The following is a 13072-nucleotide window of genomic DNA, read 5'->3' as shown; positions in this document are numbered from 1 at the left end:
TTAGTCCTAATTATCCCATAAGCTGCACTTTGACCAATTAAAAAAACAGCAGATAGACACCCTAAATATCATCTTAAAGCGCCACCAGGCTGCCCTTCCATCAAGTGCTTTTGGCCCTATGTTTATCATTAATTAATATTGGGCAAATTTGCACCCTGGCATTAACCCATAGCAACCAATCCTTTTTCAACTGGCTGCTAGTGATCTGATTGGTTGTCCTGGGATCCTGGCCAGATAATCTGAATGAGGGTGAAAGAAATACAAATTACGTTGTGTTTATATAAAATAATATTTCTCTCGTTTATCATTATAATATGATCTTTATAATAAATATGTTTTCCCAGTCTTGCAGAACACCACTCGACTGTGGAAGCCCAAGTTGCGGCGCCCAACTTTTGTTTTTGGTAAGTGGAATTTCATTGATCTGTCTATAGGGACAATGTCAGTGTAGGCTTGTGGTACCCCAGTGAGCTGTAATGGGAATTGCATTCAAATTCACTGCCCATGTGCCTATAACATTGACACTATACCCTGTTAGATGTTTAGCTTTACAACTATAATTCCAATTTTATCATTATCCTATGATTTTTATGAAAAATATTTCTTTTTATTCAGTCAAACAAAATGTCATGCCAACTTTGAAAGAAGGAGAGTTAGAGCGCCCAACTGCTGGTAAGTTATACCATTATTATACCCTTCCATGTACATAATGATATTTATATTATATGCCAAGTACATTGAGCTCATAAAATTAATATCTATATTTTCCTACTAGATACCACCAAAGCAGACAATGGGCCTGTCAATGTCACCCCAAGGTGGAAAAAAGATGAGTCACGTCGCCCAACTGCTGGTAAGTTATACCATTATTATACCCTTCCATGTACATAATGATATTTATATTATATGCCAAGTGTACTGAGCTCATAAAATTAATTATATCTATATTTTCCTACTAGATACCACCAAAGCAGACTATGGGCCTGTCAACAGAAAAAGAAAAATGGGTAAGCTTTTAGTTAGTCTTTACATTTTTTACTATTTAGATTGTTTTAAGCTTGACTTTAAGGTCAGGGCCTTCTCTTGCCACATAACAAAGTTAGGGATTAATAGATTTATACAAGTATCATTCTGTAGTTACAAGTATATCCAGTCCTGCAAAGAAGTGCCCTCCCCATATTAACCAGAGTGTTGAGGCCTGTGGCCATTCCGTTAAGGCAGAACACAGTGTGCAAAGCGCAAAAAAGTGGCCGATTGTGGCATTTTTGTTTGCACACTGCATTCTGCATAGTAAATGACCCCATAGTTGTAAAATACATCATATTATAGAAGATATTCTGTTAACAATGACACTGACTGCTACATAGCACCACATTGATTGCTATTACTAGATTTGAGGGTTATGCGTTTGATCCCTAAAATCTTCTGTAGGTAGTCTGTATGTTATCATTTGTTTTTTGGGGTTTTGCGCCCAAGCATGATTACACTCATGTTAATTAGCTTTTTATAATAGTGACCCTAGAGTGTGTGGCAGTTCAAGCTTTACTCTATTGCTCAGCTTAGATAGGTCATTGTATTTCTATAAATATACATATATATATATATTTATCTTCTTTGTCTTCTAGACAATATCAATATAGAAGAAAGAGGCGGCATGCCTAAAACAAAGGACGAAAGAGGCAAAATGCCTAAAAATATGAATGAAAGAGGCGGCATGAAAAAGAAAATGGATGAAAGAGGCGAGATGGCTAAGAATATGGATGAAAGAGGCGAGATGGCTAAAAGGAGAAAAATAAGTAAGTTGTTGGCTGTTAATAATTCACAGTTCACTTTCTTTCAAGAATCTAAAAACATTTGAAAGCTTGACGTTTCAATATTATGGACGTTAATGCTCTATGACCCCGTCCTATACACATAACTGTTGGAACTGGTGGTATTGGGATTGGAATTGTTGACTTGCAGCACTATAATCCTTGTCTTGACTCTGACTATGTAACTACTGACTACTACTCTCTGTACAGGGATTATATGCTGTCCCTGTGTTTCCATGAGGTTCAAGCCAATAATACAGGGGTAGATAAACTTGATAAAGCCCTAGAGAGCATATACTATTAATTGAGAAATGGGAATGTAAGCTCTGCAGGGTGAAGGAAAAACATGCTATATAATAATATATCCACAAAACCCCAGGTCCCAAGAATTCCCATGCCTGTACCAGTTGATACTATAATGTTCTTGGACACAACGTGCATAAATCAAGCTATATGCAGAAATAACATTTATTCACAATACATTACTATCTTGTGATTTTTAGCCTTTGAAGATTTCCCCCCAAAGTGGAAGAGAGAGAGGCAACATTCTTGGAACCATGGTGAGATATTTTACGTTTTTTGTGTTTTAAGGGTTAATGTGAAGCAGAAGAAATAGTTACCATGAATGTTCTATATGTTGGTCTGTGAAACTTAAATTAGTATGATATTAGGAAGCCCTGATATCTTGAATTTTATATGTGGATAGCAGATATTTAGGGCAATCTAGAGGGCAAAAAATGTAGCCCCATGTTAATGATTGCATCTACTTTACACAATACCAGATTATATCTAACACAGTAGGGCAACACCCTTGTTTAGATCAATGGAATGGTTATAAACTTTATTCCCATTTTATCATTATTTTGGGATTTTTACTGAAACTATCATTTCTTTCTTTCTCAGCCCCTCGAAATCACACTTGCAGATGGAAGAAAGACAAGCAAGCATGCGTAAACAATGGTACAATGTTTTTGTCTATATCTATTTTAAAGGAATAGAACCCCAAAATGACAATTAATATCCTCATTATTTTTTATAATACAGATCCGTTATCTGAAAACCTGTTACCTAGGAAGCTCCAAATTACAGGAAATCCATCTCACATAGACACCTTTTTATACAAATTTTTTAAAATGATTTCCTTTTTCTCTGTAATAATAAAACAGTAGCTTGTACTTGATCAAAACTAAGATATAATTAATCCTTAATGGAGGCAAACCCAGCCTATTGGGTTTAATAAATGTTAATTAAAATCAATATTTAAAATCAATATCAATATCAATACATGATTTTCTAGTAGACTTAAGGTATGAAGGTCTAAATTATAGAAAGATCCATTATCTGGAACACCCTGGGTCCCAAGCATTCTGGATAATAGGTCTCATACCTGTACGCAAATTTTAGTAAGTCACATGACAAATTTTTTTATCATTAAGTGCTGATTATAGCTGATGATATAACTCAGCACCATTTATGAGGATATCATTAACAACATATTCATGCCTCTTCTGAATTATATGAAAATAAAACAGACTAGTTATTAGAATGTGTATTATGCCCTAACTGTTATTTTTCCTTTTAGGATTCTTTACTTGGAACAAGCCAACTATTCAAGTCAGAATAGAAATGAGTAAGTGTCCTCTATGATATTCAAAGGCACCAAAGGGTTCTGTAATAATATAAAGTATATTTATGTCAATATATCATATTACCATATTATATCATATTTTTGGAGAAGAGGAACATTATTCCTTATAATACATATGGGTTTGTGATCTGTTATGTGGAGGTATAAAGGGAGGGTGAAAAGAAGACAAGAAGTATGGGGAGATGTGAAGCAACCATGTAGTAAATAAATATTATGCCTGAAGTTGTTTGTATTTACTATAAGCAATGTATTTTATGTTGCAGGGCCTGAAAGATGTTACCAGCGAAAATGGAGCCAGCCTAAGGGCAGAACACGATTTCGTCCATATTAAGAACACATTCATAAAAAGTTTCAGGGCCTAAAAGATCTTACCTGCAAAAATGGAGCCGGCATAAGAGCAGAAGAAGTTTTCGTCCATATTAAGAACGCATTGATAAAATGTTACAGGGCCTGAAGGATGTTACCTGCAAAAATGGAGCCGGCCTAAGAGAAAAAGACGATTTCGTCCATATTAAGAACGCATTGATAAAATGTTACAGGGCCTGAAAGATCTTAACAGCAAAAATGGAGCCGGCCTAAGAGCAAAAGACGATTTCGTCCATATTAAGAACGCATTAATAAAATGTTGCAGGGCCTGAAAGATCTTTACAACAAAAATGTTGCCGGCCTAAGAGCAAAAGACGATTTCATCCATATTAAGAACGCATTGATAAAATGTTGCAGGGCCTGAAAGATCTTACAAGCAAAAATGGAGCCGGCCTAAGAGCAAAAGACCATTTCGTCCATATTAAGAACGCATTAAAATGTTGCAGGGCCTGAAAGATCTGAACAGCAAAAATGTTGCCGGCCTAAGAGCAGAAGACGATTTCATCCACTTAAAAACGCATTAATAAAATGTTGCAGGCCTGAAAAATCTTATCATCAAAAATGGAGCTGGCCTAAGAGCAGAAGACGATTTTGTCCATATTAAGAATGCATTAATAAAATGTTTTTCGGTTTATTGAAACTGTTCTTTTTAGTTGAGTAGTGGCTGTAGGTGTAAGAGACGGGAGTGTGACTGCAGAGGTAGTGGGAACTTTAGTGTGAATGTCAGTAGATCGTTATTTCATTGATATAGGAGATATAAACATCTTAGGGTCGGGAAGAAAATTCCTAAAATATGAGACAAGTCATGAAGGACAATAGGTTTGAAGTGACAGACAATGTTCATTAGGGCTCACTGACCATAGAGAAGAAGCTGTACTATACAGATAGAGCCAGCCTGGTTTGTGTGTCTGGCGCGCTGTAACTAAATGGGATACACGCGCTACAGGCCCGGACTGGCAATCTGTGGGTTCTGGCAAATGCCAGAGGGGCTGCTATAAGGTACCATAGAAAGTCACTATTTAGTGGGCTGGTGGGGGCGATTTGGGCCTCTATGTGAGCTCATTGGGCCTCTGTGTACCTGAAATGCCAGGGCCTATTTTAATTCTCAGTCCGGACCTGACGCGCTATGTGCGCTATATGCAGTTCCTCACGTTGCCTTGACGAACAAAAAAAATGTCATTCAACTGCATTACTGAAAATGAACACCAGGTGGCGCATGGTACACTTAGCCCTTAATAGGAAGAACTTGACATCGGCAAACTGCTTCGTATGCAGAAAAGTAAATCACATAAATGTATTGATTTCGGTCTGGGAAACTTGGCAAAATATTCCTCCAACTTCTGTTACTATTGTGTGCCACAGTCTGGATGATTTGCAAAATCGTTTTGTCACTTAGGTTGTGTTCAACTCTGACATGGTTATGGAGTGCTAATTCCTACACTATTTAACATTGGGTTTTGTAGCCTAATGGTTTAGGTATTGGATTTTGAAACAGAGGGTCATGAGTTCAAGACCTTTAGCTGACTTTATGCAAAATTATTTACATTCCCTAAAATGTCAAATTCAATATTATATGCTATAAAACAGTTTTTAGTGTTTAATATTTATGTTTAATGACATATAATATTGAATATGAAATTTTAGGGTATGTAAATCATTTTGCATGAAATTAGCTATAGGTCTTGAAGTCATGACCCTCTGTTTCAAAAACCAATACCTAACCCATTAGGCTACAGAGCCCAATGGTAAAGAATGCAGGAATTAGCACTCCATAACCATAAGAATGTTATAGAATGGCCAATTCTAGGCAACTTTTCAATTGGTCTTCATTATTTTGTTTATATTTTTTTTAATTATTTGCTTTCTTAGTCTGACTCTTTCCAGCTTTCAAATAGGGATCACTGACTCCATCTAAAAACAAATGTTCTGTAAGGCTACAAGTGTATTGTTGTTGCTACTTTTTATTACTCGTCTTTCTATTCAGGTCTCTCCTATTCATACAACAGTCTCATATTCAAATCAGTGCATGGTTGCTAGGGGAATAAGGACCATAGCAACCAGATTGCTGAAACTGCAAACTGGAGAGCTTCTGAATAAAAAGCTAAATAACTCTAAAACTGCAAATAATAAAAAATGAAAACCAGTTGCAAATTGTCTCAGAATATCACTCTCTACATCATACTAACAGTTATCTCAAAGGTGAACAACCCCTTTAATGCATTTGGACAAAATAGTCATGCGTATAAAAATTTTAGCTCGGGTCAAAATTGTTCTGCATCAAAATTATTTTGACGCCCATTTACATCAAATGCTTTTCGCGAATTTTTCACTGTTTTGCATTTTTTACACCGCTTTGTGAATTTTGCGGCAAAGCGAATCAAGACAGATTCGCCCATCACTATTCTCTACCCTTTCCTACAACAAATGTCCTAGGTGTGAACCTTTTTACTTTATTAGGGCAGAGACACACGCTCAGATTTGGGGAGATTAATCGCCAAGCGTCAAATCTCTTCTTCTTTGGTCAACTAATCTCCCCGAACTGCTTTCCCCTGCCTTCCCGTCGGCTATGTAAATTGCCAGTGGGATAGCACTCGGAGCACTTTGTTTTCCGTGGAAGCTTTTGGCGACTTCGAAAAACGAAGCGATCCAAGTGCTGTGCGACTAAATCTCCCCCCGATTCTGAGAGTGTGTCTCTGCCATTAAACCCTTGTTGTTTCAAATGCAAATGAGCTGTCTTTGGCAACCAAGGTCAGATGCACTTAGAACAATGCTATCCAACTGACCCCTGGTATGGCCCCCATTAAAGTCTGGCTGCTGTGTCTGTACGTTGTGTAGAATTTACATTGTGCTGGTACTGAGATTAACTGGCCCCTGCATTGTTCCACCTCACATTCAGGCTATAAATCCCTGTTTTGTTCACACCTATAAATCACAGCTTTGATCACACTGAGACTCAGACTCTACATTGTTCACCTCTTCATACCACAGTACCGCAGAGAGAAGAGGCAAATGGATTTTGGGTCAGGACACACAGGCAGATTCGGGGGGGGGTTAGTCGTCCGGCGACAAATCTCCTCTTCTTTGGTGGTGACTAATCTCCCTGAACTGCCTTCTGCTGCCTTCCACCTGCTAGAATGAAAAAAGCCTGGGGGCCCGAAGTTTCCTCGTGAGGCACTTTCCCAATTTAGCACATGGTAAACTACAGCACACATCCCCCACTGCTGTTCTTATATCTACCAGGCAGCTGTTATCTTAGGGAGCTGCTATCTCGTTACCTTCCCATTGTTCTGTTGTTTGGCTGCTGGGGGGGTGATATCACTCCAACATGCAGTACAGCAGTAAAGAGTGACTGAAGTTTATCAGAGCACAAGTCACATGACTGGGGACACCTGGGAGACATGTCTAGCCCTATGTGAGATTTCAAAATTAAATATAAAAAAATCCATTTGCTCTTTTGAAAAAGGGATTCCAGTGCAGAATTCTGCTGGAGCAGCACTATTAACTGTTGTGTTATTCCTGGGATGAATTACTGGGGCAAAATAAAGTCATTACTGGGATTTGAGTTTAGGATATCTGTATATTTTATATTTAAGCAGTAACAATGAGCATTGCTTAGTTGTTTACATGCCAGTGGTGCAATTTGTTTTTACTTTGCCCTATTAACTCATCCCAGGAATACACATTTAAGGTGATTAAGGTACGGCCAAAAGAAGGAAGGATTGTTTGTAGACGGACTACTGCTGACTAGTGATGGGTGAATAAATATGTCAGGCATGGATTCAAGGCAAATTTCCAAGTTTCACCAACTGCAAACTAATTTGTGAAACTGCGGCAAAAATTTGCCAGTGAAAAATCTGCTGCGACAAAAAACAATTTGACGCACGTCAAAATTGATGCATGTCAAAATATTTTTCAATAATTTGCATGTGACTGTGCACATGCGCCAGAGTACTGGGGATTATGTGTACAGGAATATGCATCCCCAGTGTCGGAACCTGGGGGGTCCCGACCCTCATGGGCCCCCATCAGGGCCAGAACCCCTCTCTAGATAATTAGATTTGAGCAAGCCTGTGCGTCACACTAGGGGGGCCGGAGGGGGGCCCCTGGACAGCAGTCCCGTTGGGCCCCGGGCCCCCCAGTCTGACCCTGTGCATCCCTAGTGCTTCTTAGATTCCCACTGGGCTGCATGCTGCCCCTTAAATCTTGCTGCCGTAGGCCCATGTCTTTGTGGCCGCACCACAAATCCAGGCCTGAAGGCAAGTAAGGCCATTGCTTTATGCCCAATGTTTTAGAAACCCTGCCAGATACAAGGCCAAAGCATTCTACACACCAAATTCTACATCTGGGGATCTCTCCAATAGTCTTATGTTATGTGACAAGGCGGGATTGAGGGTCTAGGGTGCCAGCTTTAGGAGGAAAACCACAGGGCAACTCTATATACAGGCAGGGCCGTTGCTGCCATAAGGCAAGGCGAGCACCTGCCATAATCTCAGCTGCCATAAAGCAGGACAGGACTGCTGCTTACAATAGGGATCAGATATGAAAAATTGAGGAAGGGAGACAGAGACAGATGGAGATGTAAAAAGTTGGCGAAAGCAGAGAGAAACACAGATGGAAAAATTGGGGGAGGGAGAGACAGATGAAAGAAATCGGAGGAAGCAGAGAGAGACACTGATGAAAAAATCGGGGGAGGGAGACAGAGAGACTGATAGAAAAATTGCGGATGGAGAGAGAGATCGAGATGGAGATGGACAAAAATTGGAGAAAGCAGAAAGAGACACAGATGGAGAAATTGGGGGAGGGAGAGAGAGAGACAGATGAAAATGGAAATATCAGAGAAAGCAGAGAGAGACACTGATGAAAAAATTGGGGGAGGGAGACAGAGAGACCGATGGAAAAATTGGAGAAAGCAGAGTGAGACAGAGAGAGACTAAGCGCTAGCTTCAGATGATGTCACTTCTGGTTTTCAGCAGCAACACTTCTGGTTTGTGGTGGTCAGTGGGTTGGTCTCATCTGGGTAAAAATGCAGGTTTTGCATCAGGTCCCAGGTTTCAAAATCTGGACTCTACTTTGTGTATCCCAGCCACACTACTTATAGTAATCTCTGCAATACTAAAACAGCACCTTGTATTTGATCAAAACTAAGATATACTTAATCCTTATTGGAAGCATAACCAGCCTATTGGGTTTTTAGTAGACTTAAAGTATGAAGATCCAAATTACGGAGAGGTCCAATATCCGGAAAACCCCAGGTCCCGAGCATTGTGGATAACAGGTCCTATACCTGTATATTTAAAAATGGAGACCTATTCTTAATACTATTTAACAAAAAATGTTGAATGATACCACACAGTATCTGAATCATTTTTGCTATAAGGAAGAAAATACATATGTTACATTATAATTACCCATCAAACAAGTTATGTTTTCATCAGAATATGCACAGGATCCCTTTGAATGGCATTCAACTAAAATATGCCAGAGACTACTATATACAACTATCTGTGTATGTTTGTATATTATCTACAACTGATGTCGCTGAAAATATCTCAGGAATTTTATACAGTTTTTCATTGCCTATTATTATTAAACCTGTTTTTTTTTTTTTAAATTACTTGATCTGTTAAATTCCAGAGAGCCTTGTACACTGAATTATATTGTACAAATGAAGTCAGCTGGTGGAGCTGAGCAGTGAGGATTCGTATTGCACTTGCGATCTTCAACATAAACTCATTCATTAGTATTTATAATATTACAAAGTATAATTTGTTCAATTCAAGATGCAGTTATAAAAACCTTAAAGTGTTTCATTCTGAAACAGGAAAGGTAGAGCTTTTTCTATGCAAATTATGTCCTCTTGACTTGTCGCACAAGCACAGACAGGCTTCAGTTTCCTATCAGGTCCTGCTAGCTGCTGATTGGTTCCTGTCCTACAGTGCAGTGTGCGGAGCGCCGCCGTCTCCCCTGCACAGCGTGGGAATTCAGGGAGCAGGAAGTGGAAGAGAAGGGAGGGATTATTAAAGTTTTTGCATTAATATTCAATAAATCAGCCTCAAACACTACTTTTTAAAGCACAATTCTTCTATATCTAAATGAGTATAATTGTAACAAAAACTCACCATGGTGGTCTAGTGGGGGAACGGCGGGGACGCCTGCCACGCCAAGCTTCCTTGCTGCAGGTGCCGGTCTCTTAGGACGCGCCTCTTCGAGATTTAAAGGCGCAGGCGTAATCACGTCGGCACGCCTGCAAATCCTGAAGAGGGTGAAATTTGAAAAGTATAAAAAGCTAATTAGGGCTACAGGACTTTGCCCGTTATAGGAGTTTGTTCCTGGTGCTTCTGAGCTTTGTGCTTTCTGTATTCTGATTCCTGTTGTGACCCCTGCCTGGCTTTTTGATGATTCTGACATCTGTATCCTGACCCCTGCCTGATATCCGACTTTGCTTACTCTATATCCCTACTGATTGATCTCCTGGTTTGACCCTTGCCTGCCTGACTCTGTTTTGTATTCTGCCTGCCCCGACCCGGCCTGATCTGACTACGATTCTGCCTACGCCTTGTAACGTGACCGTCTGCCCAAAAGACTCTGCTTTACAGTTGTGCCCCTTAGCTTGTTCAGAACCAGGGGCGTAACTACAGAGGAAGCAGACCCTGCGGCTGCAGGGGGGCCCAGTAAGCAACATCTAGTTACGCCACTGTTCAGAACCCCTCACTTTGCACCTCTCTTTATAAGACCTGGCGGCATCCAATTAGCCGAGGGCTCCTCCCGAGGTGAAAGGCGCAAGCAAGAGCCGAGAACAGGGTGCTTAGCATCGGTTCTGAATTTAGGGTGCCAACCGTGACAATAATACACTGATACGTTCTTATTTTTTAAACTAAATGTCTCCTTTAATAACTGGACAGATTGAGAAAGTAACTGTATATTCTGGTCTGATAGCCTTACTGCTATCAGAAGTCAAGGTCGGAATTAAATTATCTGGGACCCATATCTAAGGTTTGGGGGGGGGGTTAAATAATTCAGGGACATTGAACATGAAACCTGCTGATCATTAAATAACCTCAACTCCCAGAATGCTTGATCCTTGAGTGTCAGGTAAACAAGAGCTGGAGGGCACCTGATTGAACATCCATGATGTATGGCATGAAGATAGTATCTAATAAAATATTTTATTATAATCTATATATTCTCCAAGCCTTGAAACCAAAGCTGGAAGCGGAGACAACAGAGTTTATCAAGAGAAATCTTACATAAAGCAACACAAACTCCGGAGAGCACAAGACTTCCCACATCCTGTCCCTTTAAACCAAGTCAGCTGATTTCTACAAGAAAACAAGCCGTCTACGCCCAGGGACCTGGTGCAGCCTAACCTGCTGTTTTGGCCTCACTCACGCTGACTGACAGTCATTGCATTGGCTGCAGCTGTAGGACAGAAACTTTAACCTGCGGCTCTCCAGCCGCTTCTGAACTACAGATCCCCAGAAGGCCCAAAAGAAAACCCTCGCACTAACTGTATCCGTGCAAAGGCCTCATTCTACTGGGGGCATTGTTTTATTACAGTCCATTGTCTCCTTGACTGGAGAAGAACAACAGAAAGTTATGTTTATAATACAAAGGCCTTGTTTCACTGTGTCCCCTGTCGCAGGCAAATTGTAATCAGAAACCAATCCCGCCCCGTCGAAACTCAACTTGTTTATGAAAAGAGGTCACAGTTTGCGCAGCAAGCAGCCTCTCTCAACATGGCTGTCAGATTCCGATGCACTTGTAACCAATCATCGGCGACTTCCAATGCCGGCAGCAGCCTATCAGCTACAGGGTCTTTGTGAACTTTTTAAAAAAAAGGCCAATGACTGCTCCCGGTAGGCGTGGTCTGGTCGTTCTCCCTTCAAGATAGGTGGGCTTGTTGGAGCTTGCCTGTGTGCCTGGTACAGGAGCCGTGTTCCTGTCGGAGAGGCACAAGGGAAGGGACTGGGTGCTGAGAGGAGGAAGGGAACACAGCGGCAAGATGACTCTTTTGCTGTCACAGGTCGTTCCCAGCAGCACCTCTGGCAGCGTAGAGTCCCCGGTGAGTAAAGGAAACAATAAGAGTGAGATATGGTGGCCAGGTGTCTGTCACATTCCTGTACAGTAGCAGTGGGCAACCCCTTGTGAAGCTTGTTGTGCTACAGCTGCAACTCTGAGTGCCCTTTCCCAATAGGGGATGTAGGAAGTTGTAGTTTTTCCAAAGACAAGTCTGTCTTCCTCTGCAGTCACTTCATCCTGTTTTCCTTTTGCCTTTTTTTCTGTTTTTTATTAAAGTTGTCATGAAGTGACAGTTACCAGTATAGAGGGCAAGGGGGCACTTACCTTTGTGTGGCCATGTGACTTGAGCAAATACGATGGTGCTGGTTACTTGCTGACTGACTTCTAAATATCTATTATTATTGAAATACAAATATATATTTGCGTTTTATTGCTGTGCTGATCATTATTGTTCAGCCCGATGCTTTCCACTTGTTTTACAATGTGCCTCCCTTTAACTCTTTCTATTAAGCACTTTCTGTAAGTTACAATCTTCATATTTACATGTATAACTTGTTAGTCAAAAAGGGGAAAACAAGTGCAGTGATTGGCATCTGTGCCCTGAGGTTTATTTTCCTTTTTTAAGAAATTTTATTTTTCATAATGCTTTATCTCTTTAGCATTTGTAGGGCAAGGCCAGACGTGGCGTTTTTAAAAAAGAACAGCCAGGCGTAAATACGCATAAACTGTCATGTCAGTACGTCTATTGACACTTTCAGCCCTAAAGACATGTGGAAAACGGCGCGTCTCTATGTGCCAGTGTGTGTCTATTGCTAACACCTTCAGCACACGGGCAGCAGTATAGACAAGTGGCAGATCATTTCACTAATGTGCCTTAATATTACTGCTATGGGATTCCTGATCTCACTGTGCTGGGGGGCCTCATTATTATTAATTTCATGACGGAGGCTGAGGGCCGGTGTAAATTTGAAAACGGCCCACACTTTGTACATGCCTGCTTTAAATAAAATAACTGAAAAAAATACAAATTAATTGAAAGCCTTTAGGTCCCCTTTTTCTCAGTCCAGTATATTTTTTCCTTCCTCGTAGCTGGTGAGGCCTGTAGGTGTCTGTATATGTTTAAGAGTGAATGTGTGTTCAGATCTACATGTCATCGTGCAAGGACAGCATGTTTGGATCTGCGTGTCTGTATATTGTTTTAGAGACCATTGGTCTTTGTGTGGTTTAC

General features: G+C 40.4%; 1 protein-coding gene and 1 long non-coding RNA gene across 2 annotated transcripts in view; both read left to right on the top strand.

Annotated features, from left to right (window-relative positions):
* Positions 1–2437, top strand: LOC121395351. Its single transcript, XR_005962417.1, has 3 exons — positions 1–404; positions 616–672; positions 776–2437. It is a non-coding gene; the product is annotated as an uncharacterized LOC121395351 (long non-coding RNA).
* A 9212-nt stretch (positions 2438–11649) lies between these two features.
* Positions 11650–13072, top strand: part of wbp1l.L (WW domain binding protein 1 like L homeolog) — a 96223-nt gene continuing 94800 nt past the window's right edge. The window contains exon 1 of the mRNA XM_041568683.1: positions 11650–11887. Within this exon, the coding sequence (XP_041424617.1) occupies positions 11828–11887 (60 nt within the window). The 5' untranslated portion in view covers positions 11650–11827. The remainder of the gene's footprint in view (positions 11888–13072) is intronic.

Source organism: Xenopus laevis, chromosome 7L, assembly GCF_017654675.1.
Source record: "Xenopus laevis strain J_2021 chromosome 7L, Xenopus_laevis_v10.1, whole genome shotgun sequence".
Lineage (NCBI taxonomy): Eukaryota > Metazoa > Chordata > Amphibia > Anura > Pipidae > Xenopus > Xenopus laevis.
This window is presented reverse-complemented; position numbering and strand designations above follow the sequence as displayed.